The sequence below is a fragment of the Orbicella faveolata genome, unplaced genomic scaffold (genome assembly GCF_042242905.1).
Source record: "Orbicella faveolata isolate gen_17 unplaced genomic scaffold, um_ofav_v1 contig_14, whole genome shotgun sequence".
Classification (NCBI taxonomy): domain Eukaryota; kingdom Metazoa; phylum Cnidaria; class Anthozoa; order Scleractinia; family Merulinidae; genus Orbicella; species Orbicella faveolata.
The window spans coordinates 17287288-17308328 of NW_028301541.1; the positions used below are offsets into that span (position 1 = coordinate 17287288).

General features: G+C 39.1%; 2 protein-coding genes across 2 annotated transcripts; both read left to right on the forward strand.

The window, feature by feature from the left end:
* The first annotated feature begins 40 nt into the window (after positions 1 to 40).
* Positions 41 to 9515, forward strand: LOC110057320 (uncharacterized). The gene is made up of 11 exons (XM_020763914.2): positions 41 to 1481; positions 1953 to 2034; positions 2795 to 2970; positions 3715 to 3773; positions 4200 to 4234; positions 4635 to 4815; positions 5447 to 5504; positions 5679 to 5791; positions 6170 to 6251; positions 6906 to 7256; positions 7962 to 9515. The coding sequence occupies exons 1-11, from the start codon at positions 951 to 953 to the stop codon at positions 8544 to 8546; spliced, it is 2253 nt and encodes a 750-aa protein (XP_020619573.2). The 5' UTR covers positions 41 to 950; the 3' UTR covers positions 8547 to 9515.
* Positions 9516 to 10649: 1134 nt separating this feature from the next.
* Positions 10650 to 20486, forward strand: LOC110057355 (transmembrane prolyl 4-hydroxylase-like). The gene is made up of 10 exons (XM_089286775.1): positions 10650 to 10969; positions 12388 to 12469; positions 13355 to 13533; positions 14080 to 14138; positions 14313 to 14347; positions 15477 to 15654; positions 16316 to 16373; positions 16627 to 16736; positions 17492 to 17582; positions 18442 to 20486. Exons 1-10 carry the CDS (start codon positions 10748 to 10750, stop codon positions 19252 to 19254), a joined length of 1827 nt encoding a protein of 608 aa, XP_089142901.1. The 5' UTR covers positions 10650 to 10747; the 3' UTR covers positions 19255 to 20486.
* The last annotated feature ends 555 nt before the right edge of the window (positions 20487 to 21041 follow it).

The following is a 21041-nucleotide window of genomic DNA, read 5'->3' on the forward strand; positions in this document are numbered from 1 at the left end:
TTCGTAATTGATGCAAACACTTCCTTTAAAATACCGCTGTCTTCAATCGTAATAACTCCTAAAACTTCCTCTTGGTAAATTTTCCAGGACAACGAGAATTTCGTAAATCAATTGGACGCGCACTTGCTCTTGACGGAGTACACTTCCCACAGAGTAAATTGAGCTCAGTCACGGTATTTTGAGTTGCTTTGACCACGTACAAAATTACCTTTACATTGAAGGAAACCTGAAAATAGCAGTTTAGTAAAATAGAAAAACACCAAAGAGATAATACTAATAAAACGTAAAGGAATAAGAATGGTTAAGGATGGGGAAGATTAACACGGATTATAAACGACAAACTTGAAAAATTTGGGCTAAGCGTTTCAAGATGGGCAAATCGTATGACTTTTATACCAGTTCAAAATACTCCAAGCATTATTCCAATTAAGATCATTTTCGACGCGTTTTGCTCATTGCTTACTTTATGGAACTTTGAAGGAAATTTTCCTGTCGTTTAATGACCACCAACAATTTAACGACTTAACGTTTAACCGAGAACTGAAATGCAGACCCAGTCTATATTGACAGAGGGTCTCGTAAGGCCAGACCCCGCGAAAATACTGTATGGATTTAAAAATAAACTGAACAATTAAAAACTATGAGAACATTAAACAGATGTCACGAAGTACCCGCTACATTTTGCAGTGCACAGATTTACTTAACGCGCTTGTCTTTGTTTATAACCCTGGTACCTTTTGGTACCCGCTTGGTTCATTTAAACTGACCAATCAGAAGCACCGGAAGTAATATACACTCGCACATGGCTGCTTTGGAGTAAAACAATCTGTAGTTCATAAATGAAAAGCAAATCAGCCGTGATATTTTGGATCATTAATTTATGAAGAACTTTCTGATCGAGGTTCCGTAACTTAGACGCCGGGCATATAAACATAGGTTTCATCGACCTTATGGCGGATAGAAGGTCTTTGAATTTTCTTTGCTGCTTGTTATGTATTTTGATTAGTATGAAGAGCTTGGGAGTTCACGCTACCGACAAGTCACTGCGACATGGCACGTGTGGCATCGAAGAAGGCGAAGATGGCGTCTGTAACAGTGGAGATGAAAATATGTATCTCGAAAACGTCGATATTTCGGATTTAAAAGACACTGGAGCCAGCATACAAAATAGGGAAGTCGAGAGTTTTTCAGAACATTCGCCAGTAGAGAAAACAAGAAGTGAAGATGGTAATAGTTTATTTGACAGTAAAGATGAAAATATGTACCCTGAAAACGTCGTCATTTCGGATTTAAAAGACACTGGAGCCAGCTTACAAAATAAGGATTATGTCGAGATTGCTTCAGAAGTTTCCCTAGGGGAGAAACCAAGTAGTGAAGATGACAATAGTTTATCAGAAGTCGGAGATAAACAAATACACGTTATAGACAATTCAACCAATGAATGGCTAGGACTTCAGATTCCGGTAGTTGATGGGGTTAGGGTAAGTGTCTCGTTCCTTTTGACTTTCTTTTAAATTTGTCATAATCATCTTCTGCAACTTTCTGGCTTTCTCTATCATAATTGCAATTGATCTGGTCAACTGCCAACCCACAAAAAAAAATACTGCACTCTACGCGCGATTCTGAGTTTGCCCAAATGTGCTCCTTACATTTTGTTTTTAAACCTGCACATTAATCGAAAATCGCCAGTATTATGCAAAATTTAAGATTAATTTACATTAGATAAAAGCATCCGTCTGATGATCTCTACTTGAGTAACTGTCAACTAGTTTCTATCTTAATTCGCATTCCGCTCTGCATGTATTTGTATCGAGTAGCACTCCTACGATTGTGTAAAACCACTTCTATTTTTCTTTGTTAGGTACAAACAAATATTTTTAGGCTCTTAATTAACTCTAATTTTAAGGTCTAGATCAATCCAAATAAAACAATGTCTTGTACGGCTTGGATAGGTTGGTCATGTTCAGGAAATAGAGATTCTTCCAGGGATGAAGCGTCAAATGAAGACACTGAGCATGCGCCCTCTTGTATTTGGTAAGAAGAAATTATAGATGGATAATAAAGTTAGTTAGATAATGTAAAACATAACCCTTGCTACACACAAGCAAGTCGGTCTTCCTTTCCAGGTTTTAAACTTGGCAAGTTACCCTTGGCACGTTGGCTGATGCAACACTAACACACCATATAAAAAGGGTGGAAAAACTTGTTGAGTCCAAAAAAATGTTCGCGTGCATGCATAGCATGATTGGGTCCGCGTTCGTCTGCAAACTCCTATCATCTGAACTTTCAAATTTCGACTCTCATAAATCAGGACAGGCCTTCTCTGGGATAGGGGGCCACCATCACTGTCTCCTGATATGTGTCGAACACCCTCTTTAGATAAAGTGGCTGCTGCTACTATAAGACTATCCTGTACACGACTTTTCACAAGATTATCTTATGCCTAAAGAATACTCGTGGTTAGGTTGTCAACTGAAGACGAAGTCGGAAGTCGATTTAAGAAGAAAGGAGACTTTGAGTATTTTGTTACATCATGCGAAAACCAAATCCAATAACTGATGCTGGGTAAAGTCAATCTTTTTTCTTTTCTTATACAATTAGCATATTCCGGGGCTTTACATACTGTGAAGAAACATATCGATGCATCTTCAATTCTAATTCAAAACCAAACATGCATGAGACATGACTGGGTGTCGCTGAAATGAGTAAAAAGTGGCACGCAATTGTGCAATTCGTATCAGATCAATTATCTCTTAATGTCATTATTACGTTTTTATTTCGTTGTTTTATCCAGAGATTCGTGACTTTCTTGACGAAGACGAATGTGAACTTATCATAGCACTTGCCGAGAATAAAAAGCTCGGTGATAATCCTAAGAGAACAAACAATCGAGGAATATACTATGAAGATCCACTGAACACCTTCAAACAGTGGGACTTGAATGGTGATGAGTACATTGATCCACAAGAGGTTTGTGAAACACTTCTTCGTATGAAAATACACTTGAACGACGCTAACCTCGAACTCACAAGGAAAACGAGAGACAGTCAGTCGAGATAGCCGATAGTAAATAATTGAGGACTGAGGCCACGTCCATACTACGCCGGAGAAATTTGAAAAAGGAGGTTTCACTCTGAAAACGCACCAAATGTTTTCCATCCACACTACGCCAAAGGACTTTGAAAACGCATTAATCACCGGTCATTTTGGATTTGTGTTTGAGAAAAACCTGAGCAAGAAAGTACATACATGTATAATTATCGTAACGTTGTCGTTTTCGAAAAGTTCCCTTTCCAAATGTTTTCTGTCTACACGAAAACGCGAAGCCGGCGTTTTCAAATTCCTCCGACCTATTTGAAGAGGGTTCTCGAAAAGCTCCATTTTCATGACGGATTAGTGTGGACGGAAGGCTTAATCGTAGGAACAAAGCTGCGTTTTCAAATTTCTCGGGCGTAGTATTGACGGGGCCTGCTTGAGAAGACGCATCCAAAGGCAAAATATTTCATTTCAAGATGCCGGAAATTTCGAGATTATCGCCTTTACGATAAGCAGGATCTGGTAGAAATGCGACAAAGATGTTAAACAAGTCATAAGCTTAAAGAGGGAAAGGAAGAACTACTATAATGTATAAGGTGTAACAGTGAATTAACAACTAAATCATTGTTTATCTATTTTTTTCCAAACTGAGGCAACTGACAAAACTTTCATCGGCAGATTGTATTAATTCCTGGTAAAATGGATCTGAAGTTTACTGAACACAACGCCACTCAGATGTAAGTAGGGCTATATTAAAAGTCTACACTAACCATAGTCAGTGGCGGTTAAGAAACCCGGTAAACATCAAAGAAGCAAACAAACAGGTTAAGATTTATGTTGGAAGGTCCTTGACCCTGCACATCTTTTGTTCTCTGCTAATTACATAATCACAATGCTTCTATTGGTTAGTTATATGAGCAAACATGACCATCTTTTGTATTTTCCCAGGTTTTGTGCAGGGTCGACCCCCCAAAATAGCCAACAAAAATATACAACAAAGAACTTTCCCAGGTTTCATATCAATTCCTTTCTCAGTATCAACTATGCACTCACCATAAGCCAAGTACCAGTTAGTCTGTCTTACGGTTGTCATGCAATGTTTCCTCTTCATCACAAGTTCTCAGACGATAATTAGTCTCAGTGTCGTTTCTTTTTGTTAATAGGATGAAAACCCTGCAAATGGACAAAGATGACAATGGTTAGTACCTTTTCACCATTATTACAGAATCGCGATTTTTCCCAGTTTTTATTAATTGAAAAGACATCACGAGTAGTTTTTTAACAAGGCAGTTTCCCCTTGCCTCATGATTAGTGCGCTCGCGGTGTTCTTAGGCAAGACACTTTACTCCTACAGTGCCTCTCTCCACCCAGGTGTGTAAATGGGTACCGGCGAACTTAATGCTGGGGGTAGCCCTGCGACCAGTATCCCATCCAGGGGGAGGGGGGGTAGAAATACTCCTAGTCACTTCATGCTACAGAAACCGGAGATAAGCTCCGGCCTGATGGTCCACTTGGCTCGAACCCAGACTTCACCTTTTACCTTTGAATTCCCTTGAATTGATTTATCCTTACGACATACGTTCTTGTTTTATCAACAGGAAAAATCGACCTGACTGAATTCAAAAGTATAGAACTGGAAAGAATGAGAGAATACGTTGACGGACTTCTGAATGATTCCTCACTAAGAAGAATACCCAACAGTAAAGTGTCTTGGTTGTGGCACGATGAAGATGAACTTCTTCGATATCAACCGGAATTACTGGATGGATTTCACGATCGGTCAGTACATATTGGGTTTATATTATATTAGGTCTACAATTTCCTCTCTTTGAGTGTTGATGGAAGGATCCTCTAGATGAGGCTACAGACTCGAGCAAGTATATTTCTTTTCTTGAGGCCTCCGACACCTTAGTCGTTAGTCCAGGTAGCTGAGTTGTGAGGAATTTCTTGTAAGATCAAGTCCCTGACGTATTAGAGTGGCTTTCAATTGAGTGTCCAAAACCAAGCTCATTTACTTACCAATTGCTTCCCATTCCTCCTCGTTTCTTCCCCTTAATTTGCATAATATTATAATTGAGTTCTGTGTGCGGAGGATTTCAGGAGCAAAAACCGACTACTCGTAGTCCACTTAATTGCTGATATATAACCATGTAGCTTAAGCTAACACAAGTGGTTTACGTGTCCGGAACACTCCGGTTTCTGTCGTAAGCGACCAGGAGCATTCAGGTATTCAGTTTGTAATCAACATGACCTAGACCTTTTCAATAAACCCGACTGAGATAAATGAATGATTTTCGCAGGGTGAAAGCAAAAAAGGATTGCTTTTCTAGGCCTGCACATAAAATCTTGTTAAAGTTATCTTTCGAATTCGGTCTACTTTAATGGGGCTCACAGAAAATTGTATTTTCAGGCTACAGGCAGTTACGAAAATACCAAAGGAAATTATACAAGAGAGCGAACCTATGCAAGTAAGTAGCATATTAATCTAATATATCATAATAATTATTAGGGGGATATCTTCGCTAGTATTAATGAAATTTCCTAAAGTAAATGAACAAGCCCTTTATTTTTTTGAATACGCTTTCAATCTTAGACCAAGGGAATACGACCTGACAGAGAAATTCATTGAAATCTATTTGTAGGTGATGCAGTTTGAAGAAAACAGTTATCAATATTGCCAGCAAGATAGCGAACCAAAATTTGAAGGAGTTCCATGCTGCCTCTATGGTGACATGCAAGAGTGCATAATATGCAGGTATGCTCGAAAATACATCAATGAACCATTTATCACTAACCAGCAAGGGATCTGAGCATTTTTCTCCTTCAAACTTGATGGTCAGCAGATTTCATCAGAGAGGTTGTTTAGCATCATGCTATGTTTATTGTCATGATCACGTGACAACGTTCGCCGGGCTTGATGGTGTTTTCTATTCAAGAAACACACATCGTGTTTCCACGGATTTGTGCTTTTATCTAAGCCATTTTTATTTGACAAGTCGAGGAATTAAAATATGAATAAGCCTACTTTCTGTCGTTAGAAGAACTTACACTTTTCTTTATGTGTTACTGTTATGTTAAATGTGTTTCATGAGAGCCCTAAGTCTCACACTCGATTTGTATTATATTTCCTGAGGTATATAACAGTGGCTTATTTCCTGAATGACGTTGATGGTGGAGGGGAAGTTGTGTTGCCCCTTGCAAACAGCAAGTTTGAGGTATTTCGTTTAACACCACTTCGTGTCTTCGTTTGTTAAAGGCTGGCACTGAGTTTAAGAAAAAGACTCAATCAACAAAAGCCATTCTAAAGAAAATTTTGCTCTGTCAGCGGGAAAGTTAAACATTAAGTTAATTATCAACTTGAAGTTGATCTTACGAAAGCTGACGTTATGAGCGTTACATGTCAGCCTTAAAGCTGATAGCAAACTAATATAACTAACACAAGAGAGCTCGCAATGAATTTCGATGAGCTTGCACGTTACTTAGTGTTTTCATTACTGCAAAGACGCTACCCATATATGACGCCATGAGGTTGTAATCCCGGGAGGGGTGGGGGGGGGGGAACTCCCATAAAAAAAAGGACGGCGGTACTCGTCGTACCTCCTAGGGGTTAAAAAAGGGCTTGGATTCCTTAGGGTGTTCAGCCTCTTAGATCCACAGCGGGAACTTTTGCAGTACCTTTTAGGGTATTGAGCAAAAAAAATATATGACAGGAGATAATGTGTTGTTTTAGACTGGTACCTCTTTAAGGGTGAAAATATTCTGAGCCATGCCCAGACAAGCACCCCGTCCGCTTTTTATATGGGAGTCCCCCACCACGGGGGAGAGGGATGTAATACCGCTTAATAACAACAGGGAAATCTTCCTTTTAGGATGACATCATGAAAAATTGTGGTAACTGGACTGGTTTCTTCACGTATGAGAAGACAACAGGAAGCGAAAATCACTTCGAAGTGGATATCCAGTTTAAAAAGGACGGTGCTAATAGGGTTTTGTATGGAAAAGGAAAAGACGACAGTGGTGAAGAATTTGAGTTGATTGACAGTTTGTTGACAGAGGACATCATAAGATTTCGCAAAAAGTATCTGGCTCAAGAGAAGAGTGATGCCTCCATTAAATACGCTGGGAGATGGAAAGGTAATACGCAAATTGAAGGAAAGTGGTGGATTCCTGGCAAGAGCAAGATGCATGGGCGTTTTTTCATGCGCCACAAAACTTATGAGGTAGGTCTTATTTGAATTAATAGGGGGGGAGGGGGAGCATTATTTGAGCAATAAAGAAGTTATAGTGTTATAGTAAATGGTTCAAGCTATGGAACATCCGTTTGAATTGTTCGGTCATTTGGGTCACCCGACGTCCCGTGTTGCTAAGACAATATGTTTTGCACAGAAAATGACAGCATGTTCACTAATGACTGGACGTTGGTTTAAATCTATAACTGTAGCATCAACTACTTAAAAGTTAGAGTAAACCTATTAAAGTAAGAGCACTGAAAAGTGTTGTAAACTGTCGTTAGCCATCAATCATAAGGAATTTTTTTTTTTTCCTTTTTTCATCTCGATACAAGGCACTCGTTTTTGTAAGGAACTTGAACTGAACCTCTTAAAATAGACCTTAACTCCGTCTTTCCTTTCAACCTCTCGAAATTTGGGTCTTTCTATTTTCGTATACTGTACTGACAGAAGATAGGTCCAGTCTTACCTTACTGCGCTCAAGACTCAAGACCTGGGATCGATGTGCTTGAAACCAATACGGTCCCCACTCTTAGTTCGGTACCGCCAATTGCATGTCACTCGTTACAAACCAATTAATATAATAACTAGTTAAGGTTAAAGAAAATCCTATCCTCATATCAAAACCTTAATAACAATACAGTCGATCATGGGTAGCTATTAAACTCAAGATTAAGATCTCGTTTTTCTCAACAGAAATGGATGGATGGTGAGCTTAGGAAATGCAATTCTCACGAGTATTGTTCAAAAGGAAACTTGGTAATCAAACCAGAGAGAGGCAAGGCAATCATGTGGTACAATCACGTGCTCAATGATGACGGTACTTGGATTGGAGGACTGGACAACAGAATGTACTATGGACATTGTGACGTCACCAAAGGCGAGAAATGGATAGCTACTAATTGGTTAAACATAGACGGCGACGGAACTACGGTATTAAGAGCCTGGAAACGAGGAACCAACCTCATATCCGAGACTAAGAAACATGAAAATCAAAATATAATTCAAAGAATGCAAAAAGATAGAGAAACCAATCTCCCAGATACCATTGAGGAAGAATTTAAAAGCGATATGGAAAGCGCCCAAGAATGGACGTTTGAATCTCGTCCGAAGGAACGACATGTTCTTAACGCTGTTGTGTCGCTAATGGAAGCTCTGAAAGAGGAGGAACTGCGAGATATTTCTAAGAAAGTACACGAGAAACTTGAGATGCTCTGCGTTCCTTTGGTCCTGAACCAGGGCGGTAGAATATCTATAGTAGACGGAAGTAAAGCTGAATAATCAATCTTTTTACTTTTTATAATCAAATCCTATGTACATTAATGTGACTTACTTGACTTGAGCCTTTTCACCCCGTGGGAGCATAGGTCCTTAAAGAAGTCTCTCTATTTCTCTCTTTCTTGTGACTGTCTCTCCAACTGTTGCCGGTTGAAGCCTGCCTCTCCCATCTCCCCCTCCATTGACCGTCGCCAGCTGTTCCTTAGCTTCCCTCTCTTCCGCGTCCCCTGTGGATTCCATCTCAAGGCCTGCTTGGTGGTGTTGGTATTTGGTTTGCGCCGAGTGTGACCCAGCCAAAGTAATTTTTAAATTAAGATGTACTTTATTTTTAACCTGTGGATAAAACATGGCGTGTGATTGCCGTGGTTTAATTTTACCCTCGGTACAATTTGATATTTTCCTTTGTTCTGGCGTATGGTAATACATTATAATGTATAGGAAACATAAGAAGATCCATAAACTGTACCAGTAGTAATAATGAACCACCACATGTACCTTTCAATGAAAATTATTGACCAGCATTTTATTGTGGTAGAGTTATTGTTGCTGTACAAGATTGTTCTAACTTTTAAGTCTGTGGATAAAACCCTAGAGTGTGACTATTCAAATGAAAGCTATTGAGAAGATATTTCATGTGGTATTGTTTATCATGCGGTATCAGCTGGTTCAATTTTTTAAGTCTGTAGATAAAACCCAAGAGTGAGAACATGTGCTATTTTTTTATTGTACTGCTAAAAATGGTACTAACTTTTTAAAAGTCTGTGGTTAAAAGGAGGTACCAGTTAAGTTATCTTAGGCAATAAAGTGATATCTTTCATAACACTTTTAAATATCTGTCACCGAGTTAATTTGTCTTACCATTGTGGTAGGTATGACTATCAAAGGCTGTAAATATGCGGATTTTTGAGGCTTAGTACAAGTTTTCTTAAGTACCTAAACTCAATAAAGTTCTAAATATTCCCTCGTTTACAATCACTCATCTTCTCTCCTTCAGTGAATGGAGAAATCCAGGAAGCTTGTTATGAATGCAGTGGATGGTTAGATATTCATGACCATTCAGTGAAGTGCTTTATTAATGAACATTCCGAGGGAAGGAGGAAAAATGAATACCCGTTTTCATGTCTTTTTTTTTCTTTCTTTTGCGCTTTGACACCTTGCATCCATAAGCCCCCTACAGCACCTTTCGGCACCGCCGGGTGCGCTTTTACGCTGCTGTAGGGAAACCTTCTCGGAACAGCCACATGAATTGGGTCAAAAATGCAATTTGACGATATACTTTGCCTCAAGCCCTGTCCATACTACGCCGAGGAATTGGAAAACGAAGGTTTTACTCTGAAATCGCATCAAATGTTTTCCGTTCACACTACGCCGGAGAAATTTGAAAACGCATCAATCACCGGCCATTTTGGATTTGTGTTTGAGTAATTCTTGCGCACTGGAATATCATGATTGTCGTGACGTCATCGTTTACGGAAAGCTTCGTTTTCAAAATTTTTCCGTCCACACTAAAACGTAAACTCGTCGTTTTCAAATTTCTCCGGTTTGAAAAGCGTTCTCGTGACGGACTAGTGTGGACGGTCGACCTAACCAGAGAAATGAAGCTGCGTTTTTAAATTCCTCCGGCGTAATGTGGACAGGGCTTCAAATACCACATGATCGCTTTGCTAGAATTATTTTTATTTAGTTAACTGGAATCAACATGGAAATAACAAAAGTATCGGTATTTATATAACTCTCGATTCTTAAAGACCAATGGGTTGCGCTTTAAATGAAGAAAAAAGTAGTCGTAAAAACAAGAAACCCATTGGGCGTAGAAAAATTTAGGTTAAGGCCATAATGGTTATATCCTAGTTATCAGTTTATACGAAATTTTTGCATTTAACGTTATTTGAACTGTTTATTTTCGTAATAAACATTTGGTCTTTTTGAGGGTTTTCCTTGCTTAGATAAAGGCTCGTTTCCAGTACCTCGCGCTGGGATAAGCAGGTGGTTACCTTCGGTGGTGAAACTCTCAAACCCACTTCCCACTCTGGTGAACACTTGAAACAAGATTGGCAGTGTCAGGTACTTGTTAGCTACCTGTTGAACCTGTATGAATAAATTATAAGGTGAATAAATTATCGGTAATGATAGATGTTTTAGAGTGATTCAACTACACTGTGATTCCTTCAAATCAAAGCAAGAAACTTTTCAGAAATCTTTGTATGATTAGGACGCAGATAATGGGAATATATCATCACCATGTCCTAGCAACAATTTACGTGTTTGTAACTATGGCATGCAGCGAACATTTGGTGAAATCCGACCAGCTTGGAAAGCAACGAATCAGAGAATGTCACGGTAGAAACGAAGATTGTTCAGCTGAAGGACAGAAAGGAGGGAAAGACAATATTCTGCTACGTTTACCGCGAATCGAGGGAGTAAAGGTAAATACTAGTATAACTACTTATACTAGAAAATAACGAAAAACCGATCTTGAAACTATGGCTTGCTCAGCTTATATTGAAGCCAGTAACACTAGCAAGTAGCAATTCCTGTTTTATTACTCACTCCTATAATTACTACAGATAGCATAAAGTGATGGTCTGTTAGTTGAATTTTGGCCTTTATGCTAGTCTCTGTAAGCAATCTACCACTGTCGGTCTGTTTATTATTACACTTGGTAACCTTAGTGCTTATATTATTTGGTAACCCTTCAGTGATCAGATCAAGTCATATAAACAATGGGTTAAATACAGGGGTAAAATTTGAAAAGGGATATTTTTCATTTAGGATATGAAGACTAACGAACTTTAGGAAAACAGCTTGCATAAAGAAAAAGATCTTTGGATAGGAAAAGAGCTAACGCAATGAAACGGTGTTATATAATATACAGCTACCGCCCTCGTCGGAATTAGATGGGACACTATAAAGCATAAATTGAATTTTAGTAGTTCGATCATCCTTATTCTCTCTTCCTGGAAGTGTTCTAAAAACTATTTCTCATCGAAAGACAAACCAACATTTGATTCAAATTTGGCTTTTTCGACATTATTGGCGAAGGATGTCCAAAATATTGAGATGCAAATCTCATCGTCTAACTCGTGCAGACCGAAGCTTTGGACTTACTTCTTAAACAAAAAAACATTGAATGTATTTGTATAATAAGCTGAGTAAAATAAAGTTTTTTTTAAATTTGTTTCTTTTCCTGCAAAATGTCAGTGTTGATGGTCAACTGCATTGAACCGTGTGAGTTTGGCCACGCGTGAGTAACTTAGATTGATCACAGAGCAGTATAGCAAGTACACGAGCTGATAACTCAGTGTCTTGACTGATCGGTCAAGAAGCACGTATTTCAAATATGTGAAATAAGTGAACCAAGAATTAAGAAGAGGGATAAAATCATTTTAAAACATGACTACAATGCGAGAAGCCACTCCTTTCCGTTCTGTATCGTTGCTGCGCGATTGAAGTAAAGGAGAAAATGCGAGAGATGAAGGATCCACTCCCGCGTCTTTCGCTTAGAAACTAAGAGAAACCTCTTTGGATCTATAGCAATCAAATTCCCACGCAATCCTATCGTTGACTTGATTCGAACAAACCTTACATCACTGCTGAGCTAGCTTCAATACGTACAAGCATTGTCGAGAAACCTACCAACGTCCTAACATGTCGGTCTCTGTTTTCCGACCAAATAAAATAGCGTATTGATTCTAACCGCACTTCCCCATTTTATCACAAAACTAACACACGATCATTTGATCGTTCCTTCGAGTAGCTTTCCTCTAGCAAAGTGTGAACGGGGCCCCTCTCTTCACCAATTACTCGTTCTTTATCTTTTTACTATCTACAACTGCTTTTCTAGGTAGGACATACCCAAGAAATGGAACTAACAAAGGGAAGCAAGCACACTGTGAGAGCTCTCAGCTTAAAGCCACCAGTGTTTGGTAAATACTTTTAACAATGTTAGGGCTGAGTATTAAAGATGCCATGAACACTGAATGCCATGAATGAGGCCAACTTAATGGTGCAGTGAAGTAGTTTTTATCAAGTCGAATTTAGATTCGGCCACCGTAACTATCTTTTGTTATATGGCAAACTGGTCTACGGTGAAAAGGGGAATTCTAACTTGGTTCCCTAATCGCTTCGAATTTTGCAATATGGACCACTAAGATGGACTGCTCGGGAGTTAGTTTCAACGAATTGCTTTTTCAAGAGAACAGTTTGTTGTTCGGTAGAAATCTTTTTTTCTTCATATTTTGTGGATAATATGAATTTAACTTTCATGAACGCGACCTGAGCTGAGAAAAACGTAAATGAGTGTTTACATTGGGAAGCGTTAGTCTCATTCTTGACCTGGCTCGCAAAAAAAAAAAGCTCGGAACTGAACACAAAAGAAATTTTGACATTTTATTAATAAGAATTTACTTAAGTCCAGGAGAGCATAAAAAGATCGAGGAAACAAGACGGCTTTTTCCACCAATCAGAATCCTCTCCGTCTCAGAAGTGAGCCTGACTGAGACCAAAGTTTACATCAGGACTTTGCTAACTAACACAATGTATCATCATGGTAACAAGCTGGCGTGACAACTTTCGCCGGGCGCTCAACCTGATTTTCACAATGACAACCGGAATTCATAGTTTTTTAGTTTTTGCGACAAAGTGCGAGGAAACGTCAATTAAAAAATGGGGTCTGGGAGCGCACAAAGCAGTACAAGACATAACTAGCTGTTGTAGTCAATTAAAGATTTTTTTGGCTGATCTCTTTATCAAGTTGAAGAGTTCTTTGCTTTAAACCGTCACTAATTAGTTAATGCAAACTTGTTTTACAGAAATTCCAAACTTCTTCACTGATGAAGAGTGCGAAATGATCATAGACTTGGCTCTGGAAAAAGGTATGAGCGAAAGTCCGCTGAGCCAATACACTGACAAGAGTGCTGACGAAGATCCTTGGGAAGAGAAGATAAAGGCCTGGGACAGAAATAAAAATGAATTTATCGACAAGACAGAAGTAAGGATAGGAAACAGTCTAATTGGCTCATTTTAACACGAACCCTTCATAAATACATCAATAAAATAATAAATTACAATTATTTAGAGAGGAAGCCACATCAACCTTATTTGGTTTTTAATGCGGGTCCTCTATCCTAGTCCAATTGGAATTTGGAGAACCCGGAGAGAATCCCTCGGAGGAAGGCGAGAACCAACAACAAACTCAACCCACATTTGACACCGGGCCGGAAATGAACCCGGGCTACATTGGTGGCAGGTGAGCGCTCTCACCTGCGCCATTCCTGCTCCCCTTCATAATTAATAGTTGTGCTGTTGGGAATATTTGTACACAAATTTCTTTCTTTGATACTCTTAAAATTAACTGACTGACACCTACGGAGAAATACGTACTTTGCGAGTAAAGCGATTTGTCTAAAAACATTAATACCAGACACTGAAGACTCGTCCGTGTCGATTGACTACCTTTTCCAACTTCTAAATGAGCTGACTTCCACGTACTGACTGTAAATAACTGCGTATGTTTCTACATTTCTTTAATTTCTAGGTTCTTAATTTAGCTGGAAAAAGAAATCTTTATTTCACAGAAGATGATGTTCTAGAAATGTGAGTTGATCTGACTTTGTCCCTTTTGGTGATAGTAGTTATGTTTTGAAAACCAAAAATTACCAAAAAAAAAAATAATTAATCAGTCTATTTAATGTTTGTCTGTTTGTTTGTTTTAATTTCACTTTTTACGAGTTGCTGTTAATTCGACGTGACAATGTTCTTTTATTGAAGGTTTAAAGCTCTAGACTTAGACGAAGACCAAGACGGTACGTAGAAAGTAAACTATCTACCATTTAAAGACATGTTCTAAATACACCTGGTTTTTGTATTATTAGATCATGACTGAAATTTCGGTAAGATCCCGTAATGACCATAAAAAAGCGCCCGTTCTCAAATTTAGAAGGCTTCTATCGACGCAAGAAAGTTTAATCCCTTTCCCCAAGGTACGCGATAGGGCCAGATCGACGCAAGATAGCGGCAGATAAACCTTAAACGTTATTACGAGACTTTTTATAAATGGAAATAAATTTGCTGCTTGGTAGCTATATAGTGAAAAGGCCTTTACGAACCCTTTTCATTCATTTATTAATGCTCCTCTTGAATGAAATCCAGTACTAATCAATAGCAGGCTAACTAACTTCAGCATTAATTGTTGCCAGTTTTCTCAATCAATTCGCAAGCATCTATTACGAGCATTAGTGTCTAGCCCAAGAAAATAACAAAATAAACGCCTCAAGAGTTCGAACAAGAAAATCTTGAAACATTACTAAAATAAACAGCATCACAACATTTTTTTAAACGTTGGCATGGCATAGTATATTTTCCCCGTCCAAACAACGTGTTTGTTTATCAGAGAGGCCTAGCGCCACCAACATAATCCGAGGGTCGTATTCTCGTGATGCTTGATAAGCTGATGTTATTTTCCGTGAAACGTGAATTTAACAAATTATTCTTCGTGACTTGAAGGTTTTGCGTGACTCGTGAAGAACCTGAATTATTAACCGATCGATATTCGTGATTTCACCACTCGATTCTACGTGATTTTGAGACGCGAGTCCACTGAATGGTTAGAGTAGTCTGTCGAGAGTGATTTAGGAATGCGATTTGCAATATGGAGCCTTGACCTTAGCCTTTCACGATTTTGCTTCCCGCATACACTTTTTTAGTGTAAGAGTAGGCTATTAAATAGACTACATTGCTTGCTTTTTTTCGTGATTCCGGAAAATGGAATTTTGATATCCGTGATTCGTTATTTTTCGGTTCGTGAACCGTGACAGAGAACCCCCCCGCCCCCTCTGTTTGACCCTCTAATCAAATTCCTTTTGAAAATGAACAGTACTCCTTTAACTGGAACATGTGGAATTCTTAATAGTTACTTTAACATGTATTGATTAGGGAAGGTCACCCTGAAGGAACTACAACAAAGTTCATTGGAAAATCTCAACGCTTATTTTGACAAAGAAAAATTGTCAAAACCGCGCCTGCGCAGTCAAAGTAGTCAGCAAGTTTGGTTATGGCACGATGATGACGAACTTTTACAATACGAAGGGCTACTTGAAGATTATCACGACAGGTAGGAGTGATATCAATGTCACAATGACTTGTGTTTATTGACCTAGTCAGGAGGCCAATGGGAAATATCATTGTGAAAAGTGAACTAATCAACATGACACGAGCGTGGAACAAAGAAAAAAATCTGAGTTCCCGACAGGGATCGAACCCATGACCTCCCGAACACCGGGCGGGCGCTCTATCCACTGAGCAAGGTCATTTCAAATATCAACTTTAGCATGAGTACATGACTTCACTGTCGGAGTGCAACGAATGACGCGTGGAAACGAAAAGCCCATTCCCGAGTTGCCTTCAGCCTCTCTATCAAAGAGAGGCCTGGTGCACAAGCATTCAAATGAAAATCAGTTTAATTTGCATGTGAATGAAATCTCGTTTTCATATGAAAGGATGGCCACCAAGACTCGCTTCGAAAAAGAGGCTAAAGGTAATTCGGAAATGGCCTATTGTACAGGTGGAATCTTGTCGTCTCGGACAGTTTAAAGTAACAAAACTGAACGCAAGTGGAGAAATGGCGATACCCGTAGCCTGAAACTTACGTAACAATTTAAAAGAAACAACCTATCTAAGGCGTGTTATAACTGGATACTCATGACTACCTCAAAACTACAGCTTAAACTTGGCTAACACTACAATCAATTTTAATATTTTTTTTCCTTTCTCAGACTTGAACAGCTTACCACACTACCAAAACCGATACTTCAGCAAAGCGAGCCAGTGCAGGTATTTAACAATGTCACCAGTAGAATCATGTTTATGGGCATATTCTAATGGCGGGTTAACTGAGCCAACCAATCAACCAGTCAATCAATCAATCAATCAATCAAAAGCATGCTTAATTACTTAAAGGCAGACTTAATCTACGCCAGAAGGCAACTACTTGCTTTGAAGTTAGCTTCAGCCAGGCTATAAGGTACCAGTTTCAACTTGAGTATTATACCCTATGTATCAAACTTGTAATTTTGTATTTTGAAAGGTTGTACGTTACAAGGAAGAAGGTCACTATCATTGTCACCATGACAGCGAGGCAGTCACGCCTGAGAAACAGTGTTGCTTGTACGGCACGAATGATTGCAGGCTCTGCAGGTTAGTGAATTTAATTACTGCTGCAACCTAGTCATGGCCAACCAGATCAACCGGTTTCTCCTACTCTGAATGAAGGGCTTCAAATTGATCATTCAGATCAACTGTTAGGTGGTGTTCTATCAAAGACAGAAAGATTGGATTAGTTGGGTTTTCTGGCCGTCTGTCTGTCTGTCTGTCTGTCTGTATGTCTATCTGCCTGTCTGTCCCCCTGTCTCTGGCCTGTCTGCCTGTTTGGCTACCCGTCTGTCTGTCTGTCTGTCTGTATATCTCTATGTTATTCTGCATTTGCACACACCTGTTTCACCGTCTGTCTGCTAGTCTGTCAGTCTTTCTGTCCTTACGTCTGCCTGCATTTATGCATGTCTATCTGTCTACCAGTCTGCTTGCGTCCGTTTACCTGCTTATTTGTTTCCTTTTCTGTTACAAAAAGTTCTAAATAAAATGAAACTGATATTTTCGGTTGAAACTTTCCACCAACAATCGTTGGAGTCTAGGGAGGTGTTGTCAATCGAATGGCGTTCACAAAATAAACTCAACGTTTTTTTTTACTTAGACCAATGGTTTCGGTTGATTAAGATTTGTCACATCATATACATGTGTAAAGAAAATAAAGGACGAGTGTTCAGTTGATTTGTCATCAAAGTCAATTGAAAGAATTATGTGGTTGAAATAAATTTGTTTACTCACTTTTTCTCAAGTTCACTTTCTCGCAATTGGTTTCTCACTTGTTTTCAAAATGTTACTTTATCTGTCAGATATCTAACTGTCATGGTTTTTCTGAATGACGTAGAGGAAGGAGGCGAGTGTGCATTTCCTGTTGCTGATAATGCGACTTTCAGTTGGAAGGTAAACAAACAAAAACACAGCTCTCTTCAAAACATGAGCAACCTCATTCGTGCTTTAAAACAAAATCTCACAAGAAGTGGAGAGTCCTTCTCCACCATTTGAGACGGATTCCGCTCAAAGTTCGAGCAATAAGTACAAAAATTATTTGCTAAAAATCTACTCGTAGCACGGTAACTATTGGGATACTATCTAAAACTACTCACTTAAGTGCACTTCTCTAAGTGACCCCGCGATTAAATTGTCAAACATTCTCGAGAAAGTTAATGTCAAACCTCATAAGAATGCTTAAAGAGTGTGTTTTCGTGTTTTTAACTAACGCGAAACGTCTGTTTTAAGTGAAATGTGATAACTTCAAGTTCAATTTTCTCTCGATAAGTTTTCTTACCTGTATTCAAAATATTACCATGCCATGAGGATTGCTCGAATGTCCTGCGGAAATCATCTTAATTTCTTAAGTTTTTTTTCAATATATTGTCCATTAGGTAGGAGGAGGCGCGGTAGCCTAGCTAATGGTTATTGCGCGGAACACCGGATTTAGAAGTCTGAGTTCGAGCTTTGGTCAGGGTCACTGTGTTGTGTTCTTGGACAAGACACTTAACTCTCACAGTGCCTCTCTCCACCCACGTATATTAATGGATACGGGCGAATTTAATGATGGGATTAACCCTACGATAGACTGGCATCCCATTCAGGAGAGAAGGAGGGGTGAGGTAGACATACTCCTAGACACTTAATGTTACAGAAACCGGGAAAAGCCCCGGCTGCATGAACCACAGGCCTGACACAAAATCTACCTTTTCTGCCATTCAGTAGGGTGTTTGGTACTCTAACTTTTCACTTCTATTATCGTTTCTTCAAGGCTTGGTCAAATGAGACATCCCAAAGATGCAACATGGTTAAGCATTGCGATAAATCAAATTTGGTCATCAAGCCACAGAGAGGTACCGCACTTCTGTGGTATAATCACCTGCTTGATGATGCAAACAGATGGATGGGCAATTTAGATCCTCTCTCCTATCAAGGAAGCTGTCGCGTTAAAAAAGGAGAAAAATGGGTGGCAAAAATTTGGATCAACATCAACGGCGACGGCAAGCGGGAGCTTAGGGCTTGGAAGATGGGGCACAACTGGCTCCCCCCGAACAATTACAACAAGGATATCACATATGCTTTACAAGAAGAGATTACGAAAGAAGCGGCAACTGAAAATAAGTATACGCGAGATAAGAATGACTCTGAAAACAAGGAGCGGGATGATATTCATAATGTTATGAGTAATAAAGAGGACTCGTCCAAGAAAGACGAACTTACTACGACGGGAGGAACAGTCGAATCAGAGGAAAGACGCGGTCAAGACCGTGATATCATGACAAACGAAGAAACAACCGTTGAAATTTTAGATGATTCACAAGAGGTTGTCCCTAGAGGGCCAAAATTAACAAGGGCAGAGACGTCTTCACCTCTTCCCCTCACGGAAGAGCAAATGACTCCAAAAGGGCCTTCAGTAGGTCAACTTCCGTCGCAGAACTTCGCGGGCAATCGCATAATGCAATCTATAATGCTTCTCTTAGAAGAACTGGATCAAGTAGAACTTGAAATTATCGCGAGAAATTTGCACACGAAACTTAAACTTGTTTGTGTTCCTCTTATAGTGAACCCAATGGGCAGAATTTAGTACCACATCTCTCGCTATAACACAGGACGCTTTAAAATTGTTTATTTTTCTTAGTGTTTCCTTTAAGTGCAGTTAAACATGAAAGTGAGAGAGTACAAACGCTGAGAGAAGAGCTGCACTCGACAACACCAGAGAGTGAAGAAAATGTGATACAGCATTCTGAGTTTGAATGTGACACTTTGATACGTTTACTCATATCGCGTCATCAGCACCAAAAATTGTCTAGTAAGATAACAAACACGAAAGACCGTATTCGACCACAATAAACAAACACCTAGAAGAGAGTAAATACGACGCGCAGCGGAGTATTTTTGACAAACTTCGAGGTATTTGGTAATGTGGTTGAACACGGTGTTTGATATATCTTCTGAATCGAAACTAAATCTAGGAGAAACTGGGGAAACTCTTAGAAATCTTTGCTAATTAAGATCAGATATCTAAATACCGTCACGGTCATGATTTCCATTGTTTAAACTGGATAAATCGTTATTGAGTTTTAAAATCGGGTTTCAAAGTTGTAACTGAAAATCTAAAGGAGTTACATGCCGCATCTCCAACAAAACCCCTCGAGTTATTATTTTTTTTTAAATCTCTAACTCTATTTAAATTAAGACGTTGATACTCTCAAAACTGATTGATAGGGTTCATGTGTTTCGCACATGTATTCCATATCTGGAATACATGTCATTACACTATTGTTTTTACGACTTCTATTTTATGATCAACAACTGATGTTTTTAATTAACAATTAGATTACGAGCTCAGATTTCTATTTTCAGTTTTTCCGTGTTTACATAGCCTCCTCAAAACACGAGGAGGGCTCGGTGAATTCGAGACGCAGTCAAGGGCTTACACAAATTTCGAGAATTCTTCCCCTGAGTGTCTAGACGAGGCTATGTAAACGCGGAAGAAATGCTCTATTGCTTTCAAAAAAAAATTTCAAGAATACGAGCGAATCTAGAACGTCACAACTGTGGTTACAGGATCTCATCTAAACATTCCTATTTTATAAACTGAAATGATACATACATAATAAATACTCAAAACCACTAATCCTTGAACTAATACGATAAGTACCGTACTATAAAAAATTAAAATGAAAATGAGAACAAGAGAGGTAACTACTGACAAAATATGTATGTACATTCCCGCTCGGACATCTACAAGAGAAAGACCGAAACGACAGAAAACGTTTTGAAAAGATTTAGTTATTAAATTAACATTGACGAAAATATACCAATTTTTTTTCAGCTATACTGCAATAGGGTAACTTCAAAGTGTCCGGGTTTTCTGCAGTTAAGTCAATATTTGCTCTTATCTCATAGTACGTTGTCTATGGTTCTAGAAAGCTACGCCGATGACATAACCTCATACTGTAGAGCTCCGTTTTTTTGGTATCTCGGCCATTCTTTCGCGAAACTTCTGGGGATCCACCCCGCAAGGAATAGTTCCATAAACTCTATAAGCAGCCTCTTCATATTCCCTCTTGTAACGTTTTAGTTCTTTGCTTTTTTGATAGTAGAAGTCTAACATTTCCTGGGTTAGACGACAGCCAGCGGACGCACCATTTTTCTCTTCTGGGTTGTCTTGAGGGTCGACCTTGAGTTTTTTGCTTTCTACCAACGAGGATGTGGAGCTTGACTTTCCTTGACTGCTTTGAGCCGAAGAGTTATCCATTGCGCCAAACTGGACCTAGAGCGTTAGGGTAGCCAAGGATGAGGATTTCTGATCGTTTGTCAAACTATTTGATGGGTTCTTTCATTATATAATTCGACTCTTTGCTTCCT

Excerpts from the sequence above, each read along its gene's own strand:
- LOC110057320 (XM_020763914.2), top strand. The coding sequence starts at position 951 with ATGGCGGATAGAAGGTCTTTGAATTTTCTTTGCTGCTTGTTATGTATT. Across the intron at positions 4,235-4,634 it reads AATGGACAAAGATGACAATG|GAAAAATCGACCTGACTGAA; the intron begins GTTAGTACCTTT and ends TTTTATCAACAG. Across the intron at positions 7,257-7,961 it reads TGCGCCACAAAACTTATGAG|AAATGGATGGATGGTGAGCT; the intron begins GTAGGTCTTATT and ends TTTTCTCAACAG.
- LOC110057355 (XM_089286775.1), top strand. The coding sequence starts at position 10,748 with ATGATTAGGACGCAGATAATGGGAATATATCATCACCATGTCCTAGCA. Across the intron at positions 15,655-16,315 it reads CTTGAAGATTATCACGACAG|ACTTGAACAGCTTACCACAC; the intron begins GTAGGAGTGATA and ends TTCCTTTCTCAG. Across the intron at positions 17,583-18,441 it reads ATGCGACTTTCAGTTGGAAG|GCTTGGTCAAATGAGACATC; the intron begins GTAAACAAACAA and ends CGTTTCTTCAAG.